Raw genomic sequence first — 17,675 nt, 5'->3', positions numbered from 1 at the left:
AGGCCAGCCTGGTCTACATAGTGAGTCCAGGCCAGCCAGGGCTAAATGAGGAGACTGCATCTCGAGACAAACAAGCAAACAAACAAACAAGCTGTTGGCACACTGTGCACACTGTTCTTGTTTCCCACTACAGTGTCCTGGGGCTTGTTCCATCTGTTCCCAGTGCATCTACCTGATTCTGTGTAATGGCTACATGGTATTTGCTCTCATTCCTCCCTCATGATGGCTGCATCAGCTCTGTGAACCGCATTGTAACTATTGCTATTAATCATACACCTTGAAATAACTCGTCTGCGCGATCACATTTCTAGACATGGAATTACTAGGGCAAAAATGTGCAGGTCACAATTCTGAAAGGAGGGTTCAGCTTCTTACAAGGCAGTGGTAAGCAGCAGTAACAGTAAGGGAGGGTCCCCCACATGGTATCTTCTAATGCACTTAGGAGCCTGGGCCTACCATGCCACGTATTTGGAACAGAGGAGATGTGAAATGGGGTGAGGACTTGTTGCCCAGGCCTGATGGCTACCTGTTCCTTAGCGGACCTAAATCCACAGTAGAACTTTTACCTATCCCTGCAGGGTGAGACCAGCTAGCCAGACTGTAAATCCTTCTATTGTTGTAGTGGCCCTGAGGCTTCTGAGACAGGCTTACCACACAGAGCTAGCTAGCCCTGTCTGGGTACAAGCACATGCAACCTGGAGAAACTTTTCAGGGGGTGGGGGCTGGGGGCAAGACAAAGTCAGCTGGATGGGGCAGCCTTGGAACTGGGAGTTTGGTTACAAATCAGGATCCATAGCTGGGCAATTAAAGCCGAGCATGGCTTTCCTTGTTAGTAACAAGGTTCTGATGATACACCCAATCCACAGGCTTGCTTCCCCTGTTTTTCCTTGTAGAAAGGAGGCATGATTCCCTGGTCTCCCTCCAGGATTCTCTCCCAGGAGGCGTGATGTAAGACAGAGTGAGGGGCCAAAATCTAAGAGCCTATGAAAAAATTCAAGATAACTTCAAATCTCAAGATAAATGTTTTAAAGGTTTTTTTAAAAATTACATTATGTTCCTAGATGTGGTAGTGCACACCTTTGATCCTAGTACACAGGAGGAAGAGGCAGGCAAATCTATATGAATATAAGTCTAGCCTGGTCTATAAAGTGAGCTCTATATGTACAGTGAGACTCTGTCTCCAAAGAAAGAAAGAAAGAAAGAAAGAAAGAAAGAAAGAAAGAGAGAAAGAAGGAAAGAAAGAAAGAAAGAAAGAAAGAGAGAAAGAAGGAAAGAAGGAAAGAAAGAAAGAAAGAAAGAAAGAAAGAAAGAAAGAAAGGAAGGAAGGAAGGAAGGAAGGAAGAGAGAAAAACTGTTCCCAGGGAGGTCAGAGTGGGTACGGGATTCTTTGGAGTCAGTTATAGGTGGCTGTGAGCTGCCTGCTGGAAACTGAACTCTGGTGATCTGGGAGAACAGTGAAGGGTCTTAGCAGTTATCTCTCTAGACCCAGCAAAAATATGTTTTTCCTCCTTGAAAATATTACAAGTTTTGTCCTCCATTCACCGGATGGTGGCTTTATTCAGCAATCAATAATCCAATTATCAGTCAGAATAACAGGTCTCACAAAGGAGAAGATGTGTGCACACACCCATCAATTGCCAGGCAGGCTAGCAGTTCACCTCTACCTCAGAAGGGTTCCAAAGCCACTGCCCTTCCCAAACAAGAGGAAAAGAGGAGGAGGCTGGGGGGAGGGGGCACTGGATGAGCCATGTCTTTATTACAAGGTTGTGAGGTGACAGATTTGCTGATAGGTGGATAGATACATAATGAATTCATAAGTCAATAAAGTAAATAGTAATTCCCAAGATAAATACTTTAAGTCTCCCACAACTCCGAACGAATGCAAAAGGTCCATAGTGAACAAAATAGAAAACACAGTCTAGCTGTGCGGCTTCCCAATGCTGTCTTACTAATAATGACTTTTGTTTCAATAAAATATGATTTATAAAAACCGCTAGAGAGTTGGCTCCGTGGTTAAGAGCATTGGCTGCTCTTGCAGAGGACCAGGATTGGGCTGTCAGCATACACATGACTCCTCAAAAACTTCCGAATCTCCAGTTCCAGAGAATTGACACTCTCTTCTGTCCTCCACAGGCATTGCATACCGTATACATATACACACTCGCGCATAAAGTAAAATAAATCTTTTTTAAAGTCGTCTGTCCACTCACCCAACCCACCCAGTAAAAATCGTTTATTTTTTCATTTTTATTTAAAATTGTAATAAAATGTGTATAATATAAATTTACAGCACTTCGAGAATAAATATTCAGCATTTAGACGCGCATTCGCATGGTGCGACGATATAAGTTTTAAATATTACATCATTATATATTGTAGCTGAGTTTCTGGTGAGTTTTACATACCCCCCTCTCCAACCCCCGGGATTAGATTAGACTTCTGCCCTGGTGCCACTTGTCCTCGGCGCCTCTTGAAACTGCCGAATTGAATACAGTTAAGTTTCCCCTTTGAAGATGTGGTCCCTTGACGATGTTAGTGCCCGCCCGCCGAGGAGGTGGTCCCTTCGGTCCCTTCAGTCGGCTCGCAGCCACCCGCATCGCGGCACACCTGGTGGGCACGCCCTCTACCTGCCCAGGGCCACCTGGCGGGCCACGCTCCGCGCCTTGCGCTCGGGGCTCGGGTCCCTGCGGGCCAATGGGGAGGCGGCTCCGGCACCAGCCGCGTCCCCCCGAGTGGCCAATGAGAGCACGGCATGCAAATGAGCAGGTGCGGTGGCGGCCGGCCCGTTGCGGCTGCCCCGGCTCCCGAGATGTTAGAGGCGCGCTGGGCGGCCGCGGAGCAGACTGCCGGGCTCCGAGATCCGAGCTCCGCTCTCCCGCCATGGCCCCCGCTCCGCCCCCCGCCGCCTCCTTCACGTCCGCCGAGGTCCAGCGGCGCCTGGCGGCCGGTGCCTGCTGGGTCCGTCGCGGGGCCAGTCTCTACGACCTCACCGGCTTCGTGCGGCATCATCCGGGGGGCGAGCAGCTGCTGCTGGCGCGGGCTGGCCAGGACATCAGTGCCGACCTGGATGGGCCACCTCATAAACACTCGGACAACGCTCGCCGCTGGCTGGAGCAGTACTATGTGGGCGAACTGCGAGCGGACCCGCAGGTACCAGGCGGCCCCCAGGCACACCCCGCTCCTTGCCTTCTACCCCTCCCCCAGTCCGCCACTTCAGAGAGCCTAGATCACCTGCCCTCTAGGAGAACGCAAGGTGACAGCCGCCGCCCTCACTTCCCTCCGTTTTCCCAGTTTCTCTCCAGGTAACAGGTCACTGCCCTCCCCAGGACCCCCATTCCCCGTTCCTATCCCCAAGAGCTTGATCTTCCTCTTTCCAGCACTACCCTCTGACCCGGCTGCACCCTCCCTCCAACATGTCCCTTCTATGGCCCCCTGCCTCCTGACAACTTCAATTCCTGTTTCTGGCTCCAACCACTACCACCCTCCTTTTCTCTCTTCTCTTTCTTTCTCCGTATCAACCCTTCTGGTTTCCTTTCTTGTTTCAATAATAGGTCCCTAGGCTCACCTGGCCTCAGTTCCCCATCCCCACCGCTCTCTTGGTTCAAAGAGGCACAAATCCAAAACTCTGCTCCGCTAACTCCAGGGGCTCCTGTGGGTGGGTGGGGGACTAGACCTAGTTTTATTTCCGTCCTAAACAGTGTTGTGGGTATGAAAGAGTGAAATAAAATACATGAGCCAGCTTGCTAAGGTGAAGTCGATACTTCTAACCCAGACTATAAGCCCGGTACTGCCGTGTGGTACAGACTCATCTCGGATTTTGCCTTCAACCCACCGTGGGTGTCATTCTCCTTTCAGGATGTGAAAACAAAGGTTCAGTGAAGTTCTATAAACATTTGAGGTCAAACAACTAGGTAGTACAAAAATCAAGTGTTTCTTCCTCCAGAATCAAAGCCGTCTCCATCCTAAGCTTCAAGGGCTGGGGATCCAGTCCTTCTCCACAGAGCTCTTCTTGGTAGACTCAGGTTGGAGCCAAGCTAATTCCTTGTTCCCAAACCGGACAGTAGGACTGGTAACAGTAAGGCCATCGTGATGAGGTGTGAAGCAACGGTTGTTCCTTGTTGCTCCCTTTCTTTCGAGTGCTTTTAGATCTTTAGATGAAAGGACGTGCCATTCACTGTTCCAGGAGAACCTCTTACCCACCTTGCCTCATCTTTATCTCTTACTCAGTTACTTACTTGGTTCTTAAACTGGTTGACAAGACCGTGCTAGACACCAACAGACATTGAACAGAACAAACACGGTTACCATTTTCACGGAGTGAACACGTTAATGGGGAGGGAAGGGACCATGCTACTGACATGATAATCGTTTAATGACATTCATTAATATTTATAATACTTGCCTACTGAGTCCAGGTGAGGGTTTCAGGAGAGCAGGTTCAGTAAGGGCTACCTCGAAGAAAGTGACATTTTCACCAAGAGCTAATTGAAGACAGAGCTTAGCCAGACAAAGTGGTAAGAAGAACATTCCAGACAGAGGAATAGCATGTATTTTAAAAAAAAAAAAAAAAGCATGACACAGTCAAGAGACAGAAATAAAGTATGGTGACCAACAGGCTGGCAGGTGAAGGGAAGAGGTGGGAGCTAGAAGTCACCAGGGCTTGATCTCGTGAGCCTCAAAGGCTGTGGTTGGGGGTTTGACTTGTGAGGCTAAGGACGTAAGCTGGAGAGTGGCGCAGAAAGATTTGCATCTTTGAAAGAGTATCCTTGCTCCAGTGACAAGAAGGAGTGGAGGGAACTCCAGTGGATGTAAGGAGACCAGAGAAAAGGCGGCCGTATAGCTCAACTGCCAATGTCCAGAAGGGAAAGGAGATTTCATAATAAGTGTCCAGACTTTGCATAATAAGTGTCCACAGTGGGAGTCCAGAACAGTAGAGGAAGCTGGAGTTTAGTGTCAGGTCTTGCTGAAGGAACTGTGAGAAAAATCCTACAGAAATCAGCAAGCAGTTAGGATCAGAACACTGGAGACGGCCAGGCCTGTGAGGGTGCATGGGCCTGCTCTGTATAGTAACTATTTTCAACAGAAGGGAGCCTGAGGGTGTGGCCTCTCTACTCAGTATCATTCTGAATGTCACTCCCTCCTGTGCGCTGGATGGCCCCACCTTCCTGCTTTGCCAACCAGCCTGCGTTAGGATTTGGTTTTGTTTCACCTTGCTCTGCCCGACCTCTAGGGTCAGAGAGGACTCAGAGGCAAAGCTAGTTCACCTTTGTTTTCTATGTCTGCTCTTAACCTGTCCCATCCACCAGTACCAGTGTGGTCACGTTGCAAACATCCAGATTTCTGGGCCCCAACTGGAGGGGATAGAGGAAATTAAAAATCTAAGAGTACACCTCCAATCCCACAGACCAGATCTCGCCAGCAGCCAGGCCAGTCACCCTACGTTACAGTTTCCTGTCACTCTGTTGGCAGAGTTCAAATGTAGATAGTACAAGAGTCTCCTTAATTTAGCTTATGGTTTTGTTTTGTTTTGTTTTGTTTTGTTTTGTTTTGTTTTGTTTTGTTTTGTGTGGTACCTCACTATATAGGTCAGGCAGTCAGGCTGGTCTCAAACTTGAGATCCCTCTGCCTGGGCCTCACAAGTGATGGGATTAGAGGCATGCACTACGATACCAGGCAAGGGTCTCTTTTAAATTGAAGGAGACAGGTAGTCAAAGGAGAAATTGGGGCTGGGGATTTAGCTCAGTGGTAGAGCGCTTACCTAGGAAGCGCAAGGCCCTGGGTTCGGTCCCCAGCTCCGGAAAAAAAAAGAACCAAAAAAAAAAAAAAAAAAACAAAGGAGAAATTGGGGGGCGGAGTGTCCATTCGAAGAAGTGACTAGGTAAGTCCTTTAACAACCTCCATGTTCCCTTCTCTACCTCCCTCCTCTCCTGCTGAGCCAGGGGTGCTGATACCCCCAAAGGTTGAGAGCCTTCTCCTGATGCGTGAGGAGCAGAAAGAAAATGCTAAGAAGTAGCCCCCCAGGGACCCTTCTCCAGCCTAATCATTAAGTGGGGGACACTCTCTATCTTCTTCCATAAAGAAGGCCCACCCCACTTTTTCCCCAGTTCCCTACTTTGCCACACCCCTATGTACACGCTTACACACACATTCACACTCACACAAAGGCACACACAGAGAACAAGTCAGACTTGTTTGAGCTAACATACTGTGGGGTAGGGGAGATAAAAGATCCGTGGCTGATCGGGGAGGTTATCTCACTATGCCTGTCTGCCAACGGTCAGTTGGGTCAAGCTTCTTAGCCTAGGCACGGACAGATGTGTTCTCCCGCCTGCGGACATGACGCCCTGTTGTGAACACCACTTCAAAAAAAAAAAAGTAGGGCCGGCGAACGGCTCGGTGGGTAAGGACACTTGCCACCAAACATAATGACCTATCCCGAGGTGGATCCCTGGAATCCATAGAGGAAGGAGAGAACTGACCCCTGCCTCTGACCTACCCCTGTGGACTCTGCACAATAAAGAAAATAAGGTATAGAGAGAAACAGGCAAGGAAGGGATTTTGTGTCTAAACCTCCTTCCAAGACCACAGATGTTATGTTCCCTAGACTTTGGACACCCATGAGTCACTGACACCACTTAAGTTGGATAAACCTCTCTAGATGGACTCACCTTTTATTTTAGCATTTACTGACTCTAGGTGACAATACCAATGGAATCACGGTCTTTTTGTTTAGTGTTTGTGGGTTGCTTTTGTTGGTTTTGTTTTGTTTTGTTTGACACCAGGTCATCCTGGCTGTCCTGGAACTCAATGGGCAAAACAGGTTGGCCTCAAGTTCACAGAGATCCACCTGCCTTTGCCTTCAGGGTTCTGGTATTAAAGACAAGCTCCGTCACACCCAGCCTTAAATATATTTTAAAATAAATATAAATTTGGGGTGGGGGTGGAGACAGGTATCCTGTGGCCCGGCCTGGCCTCAGATTCACTACGTATCAGAAGGTGACCGTGACCTTCTGTTCTTCCACCACCCAGGTGCTGAAATTACAGACATGTGCCACCATGCTCAGTTTATGTGGGCCTGGGGACCAGCCCTGTGCATGCAGTGCACCAACTGACCCAGATTCGCCGCCCCAAACTTAAAATGAGAAAAAGTGTCTCTTGTATCTCCCAAAACCATCATGGGTACTACTTGGATCACGCTATAGGAAGCGCTGAAACAAAACTTTTTGAACATAGTATTCTGTGGGACGTCGGCTGAGACTAGTGAAAGAGATAAAATTATGTATAGAAAAAAAAATGTTTTTCTGGTGCCAGTTAGGGCTTATATCACAGCCCAAATGGGGTCCTTTGCAAACCACAAATCTAACACCAAGGGGGATCCTAGCTGTCAGAAAGAGACCTGTGTTTCGCCTACGTTGTATCACAGACCTGAAGAGTTCTTGGTCAGGAACTGGTGAGATCTGGGCCATCTGCCTGGGAATACTCCAGGCAGGATAAACCTGGACTGTAGCATTGAGGTAAGCAAATGTCTGAAGGACTGGGGGCCATATCCCAGTCACATGGGACTGTGGGGTTGGGGATTTAGCTCAGTGGTAGAGCGCTTGCCTAGCGCAAGGCCCTGAGTTCAAACTCCACAGTCCCTGCCACCTGTGGTGCTGCTAGGTTTTGTAATACAGGCTCAGAGTCTTAGGGTCTGAGTGATTAAATGGAAAGAGAATCTAAGATGCAGGAAGCCTTGGGGTCCCCTTCCTTCTGTAACGCCTTGGAACACCTCCAGTGCAGTCCTACTTGGAGATCTGAACTGAAACCTTGGAGAGCTGGTAATCTATCTCCACTTGCATCCCGGAGTAGAGATGAGAGTCGGTTTGTTGAAATCTACTGTCAAGAGCTTCCCAGGAGGGCCTGCCCGGCCCAGTAAAGGTCACCACCCTTTCCTAACTACTCTGGCCTGCTGACACACCAGCAAATCTTACCTGGAGGATGAAACCAGGGCCAGCTAGTAGCACATCTGTAGACCCAGCCGCCACAAGACCCAGATCCCAAGAGTGCTTGCTGCTGCTGTCACTTCAGATTGGATTTGAGAGCAAGAATGGAGGAATCTCAGAAATGGGCCTGTTGGGCACAATTATTTCCTTTGAAAACATGGTCAGGTAATAGCCCCAAAGCAATGCCTGAGTAACACCTGTCTTCCTTGCTAGTTTTGCTGTTTGGAGCCTCGCCTCCCTAGTATGACACATAGTGTTAACCCACATGTTTTTATTTAGACAATTAACGTGTTCCCCCATTGTCTGGACAACCTACCTTGCTGTCGAAGCAGCCTTTGCCAGGGTCTTCTGACCTTAGCTTCCCTACCTCTGACAGTTGGTTCTCACCCTCTCTTTGCTGGCCTGGCTGCATTCTTGAGGCTCACCCCTGCTGGGGCCTCTCTACTACTCTTCCTCCCTCTGATACCTGATCCTTTTGGTTTTCTGCCTGAATTCATTTTCTTTTGCAACTGTAACAAAATGCCACAGGCAGAGATTTAAAGCAACACCGGTATCCTCTTACGTTTCTGGAGGTCAGAGGTGGGGCATGAGTAGACAGGGAAGCATTCTTTCTAGAGTTTCTAGACGTCTTGCCTTTTCAGCCTTCCAGGGACAACCTGTGTTCCCCGAGTGACCACCAGCCAGTGTCTGACTACTGTAGCTTCAGTTCCATCATCACGTCTCCAACTCTGGCTTATCTGTCTCACTCTACCACTTCGAAATGCTTTTAGGGTTATAGTGGACACACCCAGATAATCCCAGATCCTTAACTGACATCTGCAAAGTCCTTTTGACAAGTAAAATAACATAATCACAGGCTTCAGGTCCTGGGACATGGACCCTGGGAGGAGAAGGCATCATTCTGCCTACCGTGCCCTGTGTCACCACCTCTGAGTCTCCATTGCTGTGTTCTCTTGTTTTACCTTTACCAGCAAAGTGGAAAAGGCTGAAGACCCCCACCCAGGTCTTCAACCCACTGGGTTTCAGCAAACCAGCTTCTTATCCCCACTCCACAGTGGAAGTGGAGTTACCAGCTATCCAAGGTTTCCATTCAGACCTCCACGTTCTGTTGTGCTGGAGATGTTCCAGACTTTACAGTACAGAGGGGACCCCAAAACTTTCTGCAAGCACCTCCTAACCCAGGCAAACCCTTCTGTAGCTATGGCCCAGAGGAAGATGTAGGACTCTTCCAAAGCCTGCAATGAGCTCTTGCCTCCTCCCAGCCGACAGCACCTTTCAGAGGTGTCTCTGTCCTAACCTCTGTCACTACCAGATGCTTTTTTTCCCCTGCCTCTGAGTTTCCCCTGGAAGGCACCATGCTCTCTGCAGGGTGGCTTCCTTCACTAAGTGTCCCCCCTGGGGTTACTCAGTGTTCCCATCTCTACCCACAGCTAATCTCTGGTGCTTGCTCTGACCTAGAGGATCCAAGTTGAAGGGGAAATGGTGAGCGATTGGAAACAGAAGAGTAGGAGATGTGACGGATGACATGCTGGTCCTCAGTGTTCTTTCTAGACAATCTCTCCTACTAATACCCTACTTTAGCTGGTTCCCACCATGCTCAGTACTGCCTCGGGCTCCTGGGCAGGTCCCTTCAGTGACCCCCATTGCCTGTAACACTTTCAAATGAGAGTTTATGCTGAGGCAGCCTTCACTGGCTTCCCGTGGATAACTCAAAAGTTTCGTCTTGCATAGATTCTCTTATCTCTTTCTCTACAACATTCCTTTTCCATTCTGTCAAATGCTCACAGTGTTTTACCTAGACTAGACTACTTCACAGCATTCTTCTCTCAAGGTTTCTTCACTACCCACCTGTCTCTTGTCTGTGAGACTGTGAGCTCTCTGAGGTTGGCATTTGTCTAACTCACCTGGGTTTCATTAGGACGAACCGGTTCTTGCCAACAGGGACTAAGAGAGAATTTGAGGGTTGGGGATTTAGCTCAGCAGTAGAGCACTTGCCTAGCAAGCGCAAGGCCCTGGGTTCGGTCCCCAGCTCTGAAAAAAAGAAAAAAAAAAAAGAGAGAATTTGAACAAGCCTCTGAATGGGCTGCTTGGGAAACGGGCTGTGCACACCGTTGAAAAGATAATAATTCAAAATTTAAGGGGCTGGGGATTTAGCTCAGTGGTAGAGCGCTTACCTAGGAAGCGCAAGGCCCTGGGTTCGGTTCCCAGCTCCGAAAAAAAGAACCAAAAAAAAAAATTTTAAAATGTCTGAAAAATATCTCCTGTTTATTAGCTAATCTGGTTGGAGATAGGAGGTGGGGTTAGTATGTTCTTTGTTTCTGCCTTTGCCCTCCATTAGTTTCAGCCATAACTACTGGAACATATTCCTCTCCCAGACACTGCTGTGCACCTCTCCACGGTCTCGAAAGGGATAAAAGTGAAGTTGACCATAGGAAATAGTAAAGTCAATGTGATGCACACCAGCCTGGTGCTTGGGAAACTAACCAGGAAGACAGAGTTCAAGGCCAGCATTGGTTATGTAGATTGACCGTATTTCAATGAGAAGAAAAAAAAAAGCTTCCAACAACAATCAGTTGATTCTGGATGTAGTGTTATGTCCCATAATCCCAGCACTTTGGAAGCAGAAGCAGAAAGTCTGCCACAAGTTCAAGGCCAGGGAAAGCAACTGGGATACCACTTTGCTCATGGGGTGTGACTGGTCCCCCAGTGGCTCTTAATGCTATCCTCCAGCCACCAGGTAGTGTCGCTCAATCTTCTCTGACTGGTACCCATCTAAGGTGGGCAGACAACTTTATCACTCTCCCTACCTGTTCTTCTCTGCAAAAGAGAAAGTACTCTGTCAATAATAGAAAGGGGTGTAGACAACAGGCCCCCAATACTCAATGCACTTGAAAAGCTTATGACTGGAAACTATGAAGCCCAGACTTGGTTATGTAGACGGAGCCAATCGACAACATATCTGGTTGAAAATTACCTATGTGAATTAGTTGTAATTTCTTCTTGCACAGGAAAAAGAGATAGGATTCTGTTTTCTGTATCCTTCTCTGTCTGGTAGGCCTCCTCAGTATTGCTCAACATTGCATGATATGGAGATTTCCTAATGGAAAATGAGTCAGAGTTTGGGGGGTGTATTTCTCTAAATGTCTGGCTTTAGTTTATGAATTCAAATACTACAGCCCCCTTACTTGTTCTCTGGTGGTCCCTGTGCATATGTAATTGTGAGAATATAGGACTGGGATGTGTCTCAGTTTGTAGAGTACTTTGCCTAGCATGCAGGAGGGACTAGGTTTGATTATTGGCACCCATAAGCCCAGCATGGTGGTGCATACCTAGAATTCTAGCACTGCAACACTGGGGAGGTAGAGGCAGGAATACCTCTCTCTCTCTCTCTCTCTCTCTCTCTCTCTCTCTCTCTCACACACACACACACACACACACACACACACACACACACATGAATCTGAAGTTAGCCTCAAACATGATCTACATAAGATTCTGCCCAAATAGGAAGAAAGAACAAAAAGAAAAGAAAAGAAAAGAAAAGAAAAGAAAAGAAAAGAAAAGAAAAGAAGAAAAGGAGGAAAGGGTCTATGATCTAGGCCATTCTTATGAATGTCAAAGAAAAGACTTGAGGATTTTGGTCATTGTAGTTGGTATTTTTTTCTGTCTTAGGGTTTTACTGCTGTGAACAGACACCATGACCAAGGCAACTCTTATAAGGAGAACGTTTAACTGGGGCTGGCTGACAGGTACAGAGGTTCAGTCCATTATCATCAAGGCGGGAACATGGCAGCATCCAGGCAGGCTTGGTGCAGGGAAAGCTGAGAGCTCTACATCTTCATCTGAAAGCTGCTAGCAGAAGACTGACTTCCAGGCAGCTAGGATGAGGGTCTTAAACCCTACAACCACAGTGACACACCTACTCTTAACGAGGTCACGCGTACTCCAACAGGACCACACCTTCTAATGATGACACTCCCTGGGCCAAGCATATACAAGCCATCACAGGTTTTAATTATTTTTTCTGAGGCAGGGTTCATGTTGCTAAGTATCACTTTGAACTTCTGACCCTCTGGCTTTCACCTGCCAAGCGCTGGCACTGCAGTTGTGCTAAGTTTCCTGTACATGGGTCCACTGTTGCTGTGTTTTGGACAGAGCCTTGCCATATGGCTCAAAGTAAGCTCAAACTCCAAATCCTCCTGCCTCAGCCTCTCATGGGTTGGGTTTACAAAGGCACATGATGCCACCTTCTGATTATTAAATTACAAGGCCTGCACTCTGAAACTCCCTACATTGGAATAATTGTGGCTTCTATGACCCCATTATTGCCGCAGGTCAGGGTGAAAACCAGATCACTCTGGCTTCTTGAATGCTCTCTTTGACCCTGGCAAGTCCTTGGCAGTGCCAAGTTTAACTGTGATATGATACAAGGTGCCATTACAAAACAAACAAAACCTCAGCTGGTGTTTGGCTCTAACTAGAAGAGACTTTGAGTTCAAGGATAAAAAGGTCAAAGTGGGTGTTCTTTAAATGAAAACCAGTATTTTACAGACAGTAGAGTGAGGGATCCGAACCAGCTTTCCTTTAAAACAGGGAAATGACACCAGAATCAACATAGGTAATTTCTCAGGAACGCAGTAGCAAGCAATGGGTCATAGTCCGTCTCGAACTCTGTTCTGAGCACTTCCCAGCAGGGCTAGCTCTCAAGTACGTCTGAGCACCAAGGGCCTCTCCTGGTCTTCTGATGAACAGGTTAGGGTGTTTCAGAGGTCTCAGCTTCCAATTAGCTCTCACTATTAATAAGGCTGGGTATGGACTTGGGAGTTCTCTTACCCTCACAGACATAGTGAAGCGTTCTCTATTTTGACACTGATTTTTTTTTCAACCTCACTTTGCATTGTCTTACATCACCTATAGTCAGATAATAGCAATCTCCAACCTTTAGAGATGGGACACTTTGCCCAGGGCCTGGGAAAAGCTAGAGAAGGAAATTGGTCAGTGATCGAGCAGAACCTGAGTTAGTGTTGATCACAGCTTGATGAGATCTGAACTGAGCGAGGAGATAAGCCTCCAAGAACGCATGTGCGGGATTGTTTAGATTAGGTTAGCTTCTGGACATAACTGAAATGGATTATCTTGATTAGACTGACAGAGACACTCCACCCTGAAAGGGAGACGTGCTGTTCTCTGGGCTTGGATCCAAGGCTGCACAGAAAGAGGAAGCTGGCTGACAGTGGGATCTGATCAGTCTCTAATCCTGCCCGTGGAGGCAGTTTCACCGGTTATTTCAACTCCTTGATTTCCCGGCCATGATGGACTGTACCCTCAAACCAAGCCAGAATAAAGCCTCCTCCATCCCCTGTGTTCATCTGAGTATTTTACCACAGCGACAGAGCAGTAAGTAGCACAGAGGCTAAATCTCTGTCCTCAGCTAGCGGGTGTTTGCATCCTGAGATGGTTTTGCTTCACTTTGTGACTGGAGTCTGTCGGACTTAGAATACCTGGATGTCGCTAAACCTTATAGAACTAACAGTAAGGTGGCTTAAATTTGTTTGGCAATATGCACCTTAAAAATATTTATCGTAGATTTTCATTTTAATTTTTTTTGGAGGGAGAGAGGAGAGAGGAGAGAGGAGAGAGGGGGGGAGAGGGGAGAGAGGAGAGAGAGAGAGAGAGAGAGAGAAAGAGAGAGAGGGGAGAGGGGAGAGAGGAGAGAGAGAGGAGAGAGAGAGAGAGAGAAGAGAGAGAGAGAGAGGGAGAGAGGAGAGAGGAGAGAGAGGAGAGAGAGGAGAGAGAGGAGAGAGGAGAGAGAGGAGAGAGAGGAGAGAGAGAGAGAATGAGAATGAGGTAATATGTACCACATGCATGCAGGAGCCCTCAGAGGCCAGAGGAGGGCATCAGATGGCCTGGAACTGGACTTACTGATGATTGCCACACTGTGGGTTCTGGGAACTGAATCCTGGTCATCTGCAAGAGCAGCCAGTACTCTTCCCACTGGATCATCTCCCCAGTCTAATCAGTCTCTTCCTTCCCTCCCTCCTTCCTTCCTTCCTTCCTTCCTTTCTTCCTTCCTTCTTTCCTTCCTTCCTTTTTTCCTTTTTTCCTTTTCTTTGAGACAGGGTTTCTCTGTGTATCCCTGGCTGTCCTGGAACTCATTCTTTCGAGAAGGCTGACAGAGGTCCACCTACCTGTCTCCTGAGTGTTGGGATTAAGGAGGTGTGACACCACACCTGGCTCTAATTTCTATTTGAACCCTTAAAGTAGATAGATAGACTCAGAGAGATCCAAAGTCGAAGGTCCGTGCAATGGGGAGCCAATGGGTAACACTCCATTTCTTTTGGAGTAAAATGGGATGGTTTAGGGTCACTCTTGTCCTTCTGCCTGGGCTTCTCAGTCTTCTGGAGACAGGAAGAGGGCTCTTAGATTGATTCTGTTTACTTTCTGGACCTCATAAACAGCCTCTGCCTCTGGGACGTGCCCTGTGTGAGGGAGATCTCTAGTCCAGAGCAGGTACTCCTTCCCCTGACATATGCCCTACTCTCTGTATGTTCGGTTACTGATTAATCAGCAGGTTGGACACTCCAGTCCCCTGACAGCTGTGCCTCTATAGAATGGGGGCTTGGAGGTCAAATGCAGTGTGGGGAGATGTGTTGGATCAAAAGGTGCATCTGGAGTCACAGGGACTGGAGGACCCTCTTTTGTTTCAGTCGTAGCCTGAATTCTGTGATTTAGATCACTAGGCTGGCAAGGTTCCTTTATTCTCTTCTTTCTGAGGAATTACATGTAGCCCAGGATACCCTCAAATTCTCTTACATAGCCAAGGCTCTAGTCCTGATCCCCCAGCCTCCATCTACCAGGTGCTAGGACTGTAGGCACCTATGACCAACTCCTGATGGTAGAACTCGCTTTGTGGACATAATAGGCTGTGAAACATCCCCAGACTGTGGGGGGCATGAAATAGTGGTGATTTATGGCCCCCCAGAATGCTGTCTAAGGCAGCATGCTCAACCTGTGGACGGTAACCCCTTTGGGAGGCGCATATCAGATATCCTGCATATGATTCATGAGTCATGACAGTGGCAAAATTACAGCTATAAAGTAGCAATGAGAACAGTTTTATGGCTGGGGGTCACTGGAACATGAGGAACTGTACTAAAGGGTTTCAACATTAGGAAGGTTGAGAACCGCTGGTCTAGGGGCCTGATGTCTGACAGCCCATTCAATGCTCTTGAAGGTCCCTAGGGTGTGGCCTAAGCTGCGAAAGAGGAGAGGCACCCAGAGGATTGGACAGTTCTCACCTCTGTTGAGTGTGGAAAGGAGGCTGCTAGGCTGCGGAGGTAGCTGATAAGTTACAGCTGCTTTGTCACGTACGTCTCCGGAGGACCATACAGGGTCAGATGACTTTCCAGGGCCTTGTCTCCTTCCCAGAGGTTTACCACAAGGTCCAAACACATTGTGTTCTCACCTGCCCTGGGGAGAGTGCTACTTAGACCTGAGAACCATGGGGTAAACCTTGGCTTTGGGCTGTGCCCTTTGATCATGTAAGGTCAGTGTGGAGTGTCTCAGCGAGTGCTAGCCTACCCTGGGGTTATCTCTGGAATGCCAAGGTGTCACAAGGAATCCTATGAGTCTCTTCAGAGTTTTCCTTGTCTGCCGTATGCTCTAGGAACATTGCCGAAGTCTCTATTGATGAGACACTGGAGTTCAAGCAGGCTTAAGAGCAAAGCCATTAGCAGGAAGGGCCTTCTTCCACCATGCCTGAACTCAGCCTCGTGAGAAGTTCAGTAACATGGATTGGAGCTGATCCCAGTTAGCCGACCTGGAAGTACATCTCAGCAGTCAGACTCAATCTGTCAGGATTTGACCTGGGGAGAGGGCAAGAGACATGTGTCATGCATGTAGCACATGGAGTAGATGTGTGTGCCCTTAGAGAGAAAAGACTGGTGGAAACTAATGAGGTCTGGGGATATGGCTCAGCTGTTACAGTGCTTGCCGAGCACGCACAAGGCGCTGGATTTTATCCCCAGTACTGAATGAATTAGGAGGCTCCTCAAAGTATAGAAGCAGGAGAGTTGGAAGAAGTTCAAGGTTATCCTCAGCTCAAAGCAAAAGGAAGAGGGAGAAAGAGGGGGAAGAAAGAAGGAAGTGAGGAGGGAGAGAGGGAGGGAGGGGAACAGAAAGAGGGAGACAGAGGGGAAGGAGGAGGGGGAGGGGGAGAGGGAGAAGAAAGTTCTGATCCCACTTTTTCTGAGTGACTTTTTATGCCAAAATATGGGTATAGTAGATGCCTAGGGCCTGGAGATGGATCAAGAGAGAACCTTCCAGGTGCAGGGTGCAGGGTGCAGGGTGCAGGGAAGAGGAACATAGTTTGATGGGTTAAAAAAAAAAAAACAGAGACAGACATGAACAGAGGCAGGCAGCCTTAGTAACTGCAGCATTTGCCACCTCACTTTGAGCCTTACATGTAGCCAACATTTGTGGACTTCAAGAAGGCTCCCATGGAATGTTCTAGGTGCAGGACATTGGACCTGTTAAAATGACAGTGAAGGACCTTGGTCCCTGGATGCACCAAGTCCACCATATTCCAGACACTCTGATTTCACGTTTCAACAGATAGTAATCAAAGCTCACTAAATGCATTTTATTAGAGAAACAGTTCTCGAAGGTTTATCATGTTTGGAAACGTTCGGTTTGCTCAAAGGTGACATAGTACCTTTTAAAAATTAAAATTATACTTTATTTTTAATCTCTTAATTCATTTTCTATTTTATGTGTATGAGTGTTTTGTTTATGTGTGTTTGGGCACCATGTGTGTGCCTGAAACCAATGAAGACCAGAAGAGGGCATCAGTTCCCCTGAGACTGGAGTTTCAGACAGCTATGAGCCTCCGTGTGGTTGCTGGGAATCGAACCTGAGTCCTCTGGAAGAGCAACCAGTGTTCTCAACTACTGAACAATCCCTACAGCTCCTACATTTATGTGAGTGTGTGTGTGTGTGTGTGTGTGTGTGTGTGTGTGTGTGTGTGTGTGTGTGTATACCATCATACTTATGATGAGTAACTTGTGAGAGTCAGTTCCCTCCTTCCACTGTGAGGATCCTGAGAATTAAACTCAAGTTTTCAGACTTGATGGCAAGTATGGCTGCCCGCCATGTCATCTCACCAACCCCCACACTATTGTTGCTGTTACATTTATTATTATTATTATTATTATTATCATTATTATTATTATTATTTCATGTGGTTTTCCTTTTGACACAATCTCTCTACATCATCTCCTCAAACCTACTTTTTATGTCACCATAATTACATATTAATATACTTTCAACCCTTAAATAATTGAAAGGAATATTCAGAAAGATGAATGTCCCTTTTACCCTCAGGCCTCTTATGTGGCCCTACGGAAACCCTTTACACATGAACCCCTGTGTGATCTTCTCTGTTTCCCACAGGGAGAATTCATGCAGGGCACATTGCCAAGATGCCTGCTGCGTTCTTTACCTCGGATACATTTTGTACCTCTTCCCACATAGTAGCATAGGAACATTTATCTTTCTTCATCTCCCATAGCTGTTCCTCTTAACATTCCACTCTAAAACATGCATGCCTGCACGGTAGTTCTCAAACACATGTAAGTAAGTTTGTAACATCAATGCAATAATGTGCATTCTGTATTTGAATAGATATTGCCAAAT

The 17,675-nt window shown here is 47.4% G+C and overlaps 1 protein-coding gene across 1 annotated transcript in view; it reads left to right on the top strand.

Annotated features, from left to right (window-relative positions):
- Positions 1–2,811: 2,811 nt before the first annotated feature.
- The window catches only part of Fa2h (fatty acid 2-hydroxylase), a 51,307-nt gene continuing 36,443 nt past the window's right edge, over positions 2,812–17,675 (top strand). Inside the window, 1 exon segment of the mRNA NM_001135583.1 lies at positions 2,812–3,150. Coding sequence (NP_001129055.1) covers positions 2,881–3,150 — 270 coding nt within the window. The 5' untranslated portion in view covers positions 2,812–2,880.

Source organism: Rattus norvegicus, chromosome 19 (genome assembly GCF_021556685.1).
Source record: "Rattus norvegicus strain SHRSP/BbbUtx chromosome 19, alternate assembly SHRSP_T2T, whole genome shotgun sequence".
NCBI lineage: Eukaryota > Metazoa > Chordata > Mammalia > Rodentia > Muridae > Rattus > Rattus norvegicus.
This window is presented reverse-complemented; position numbering and strand designations above follow the sequence as displayed.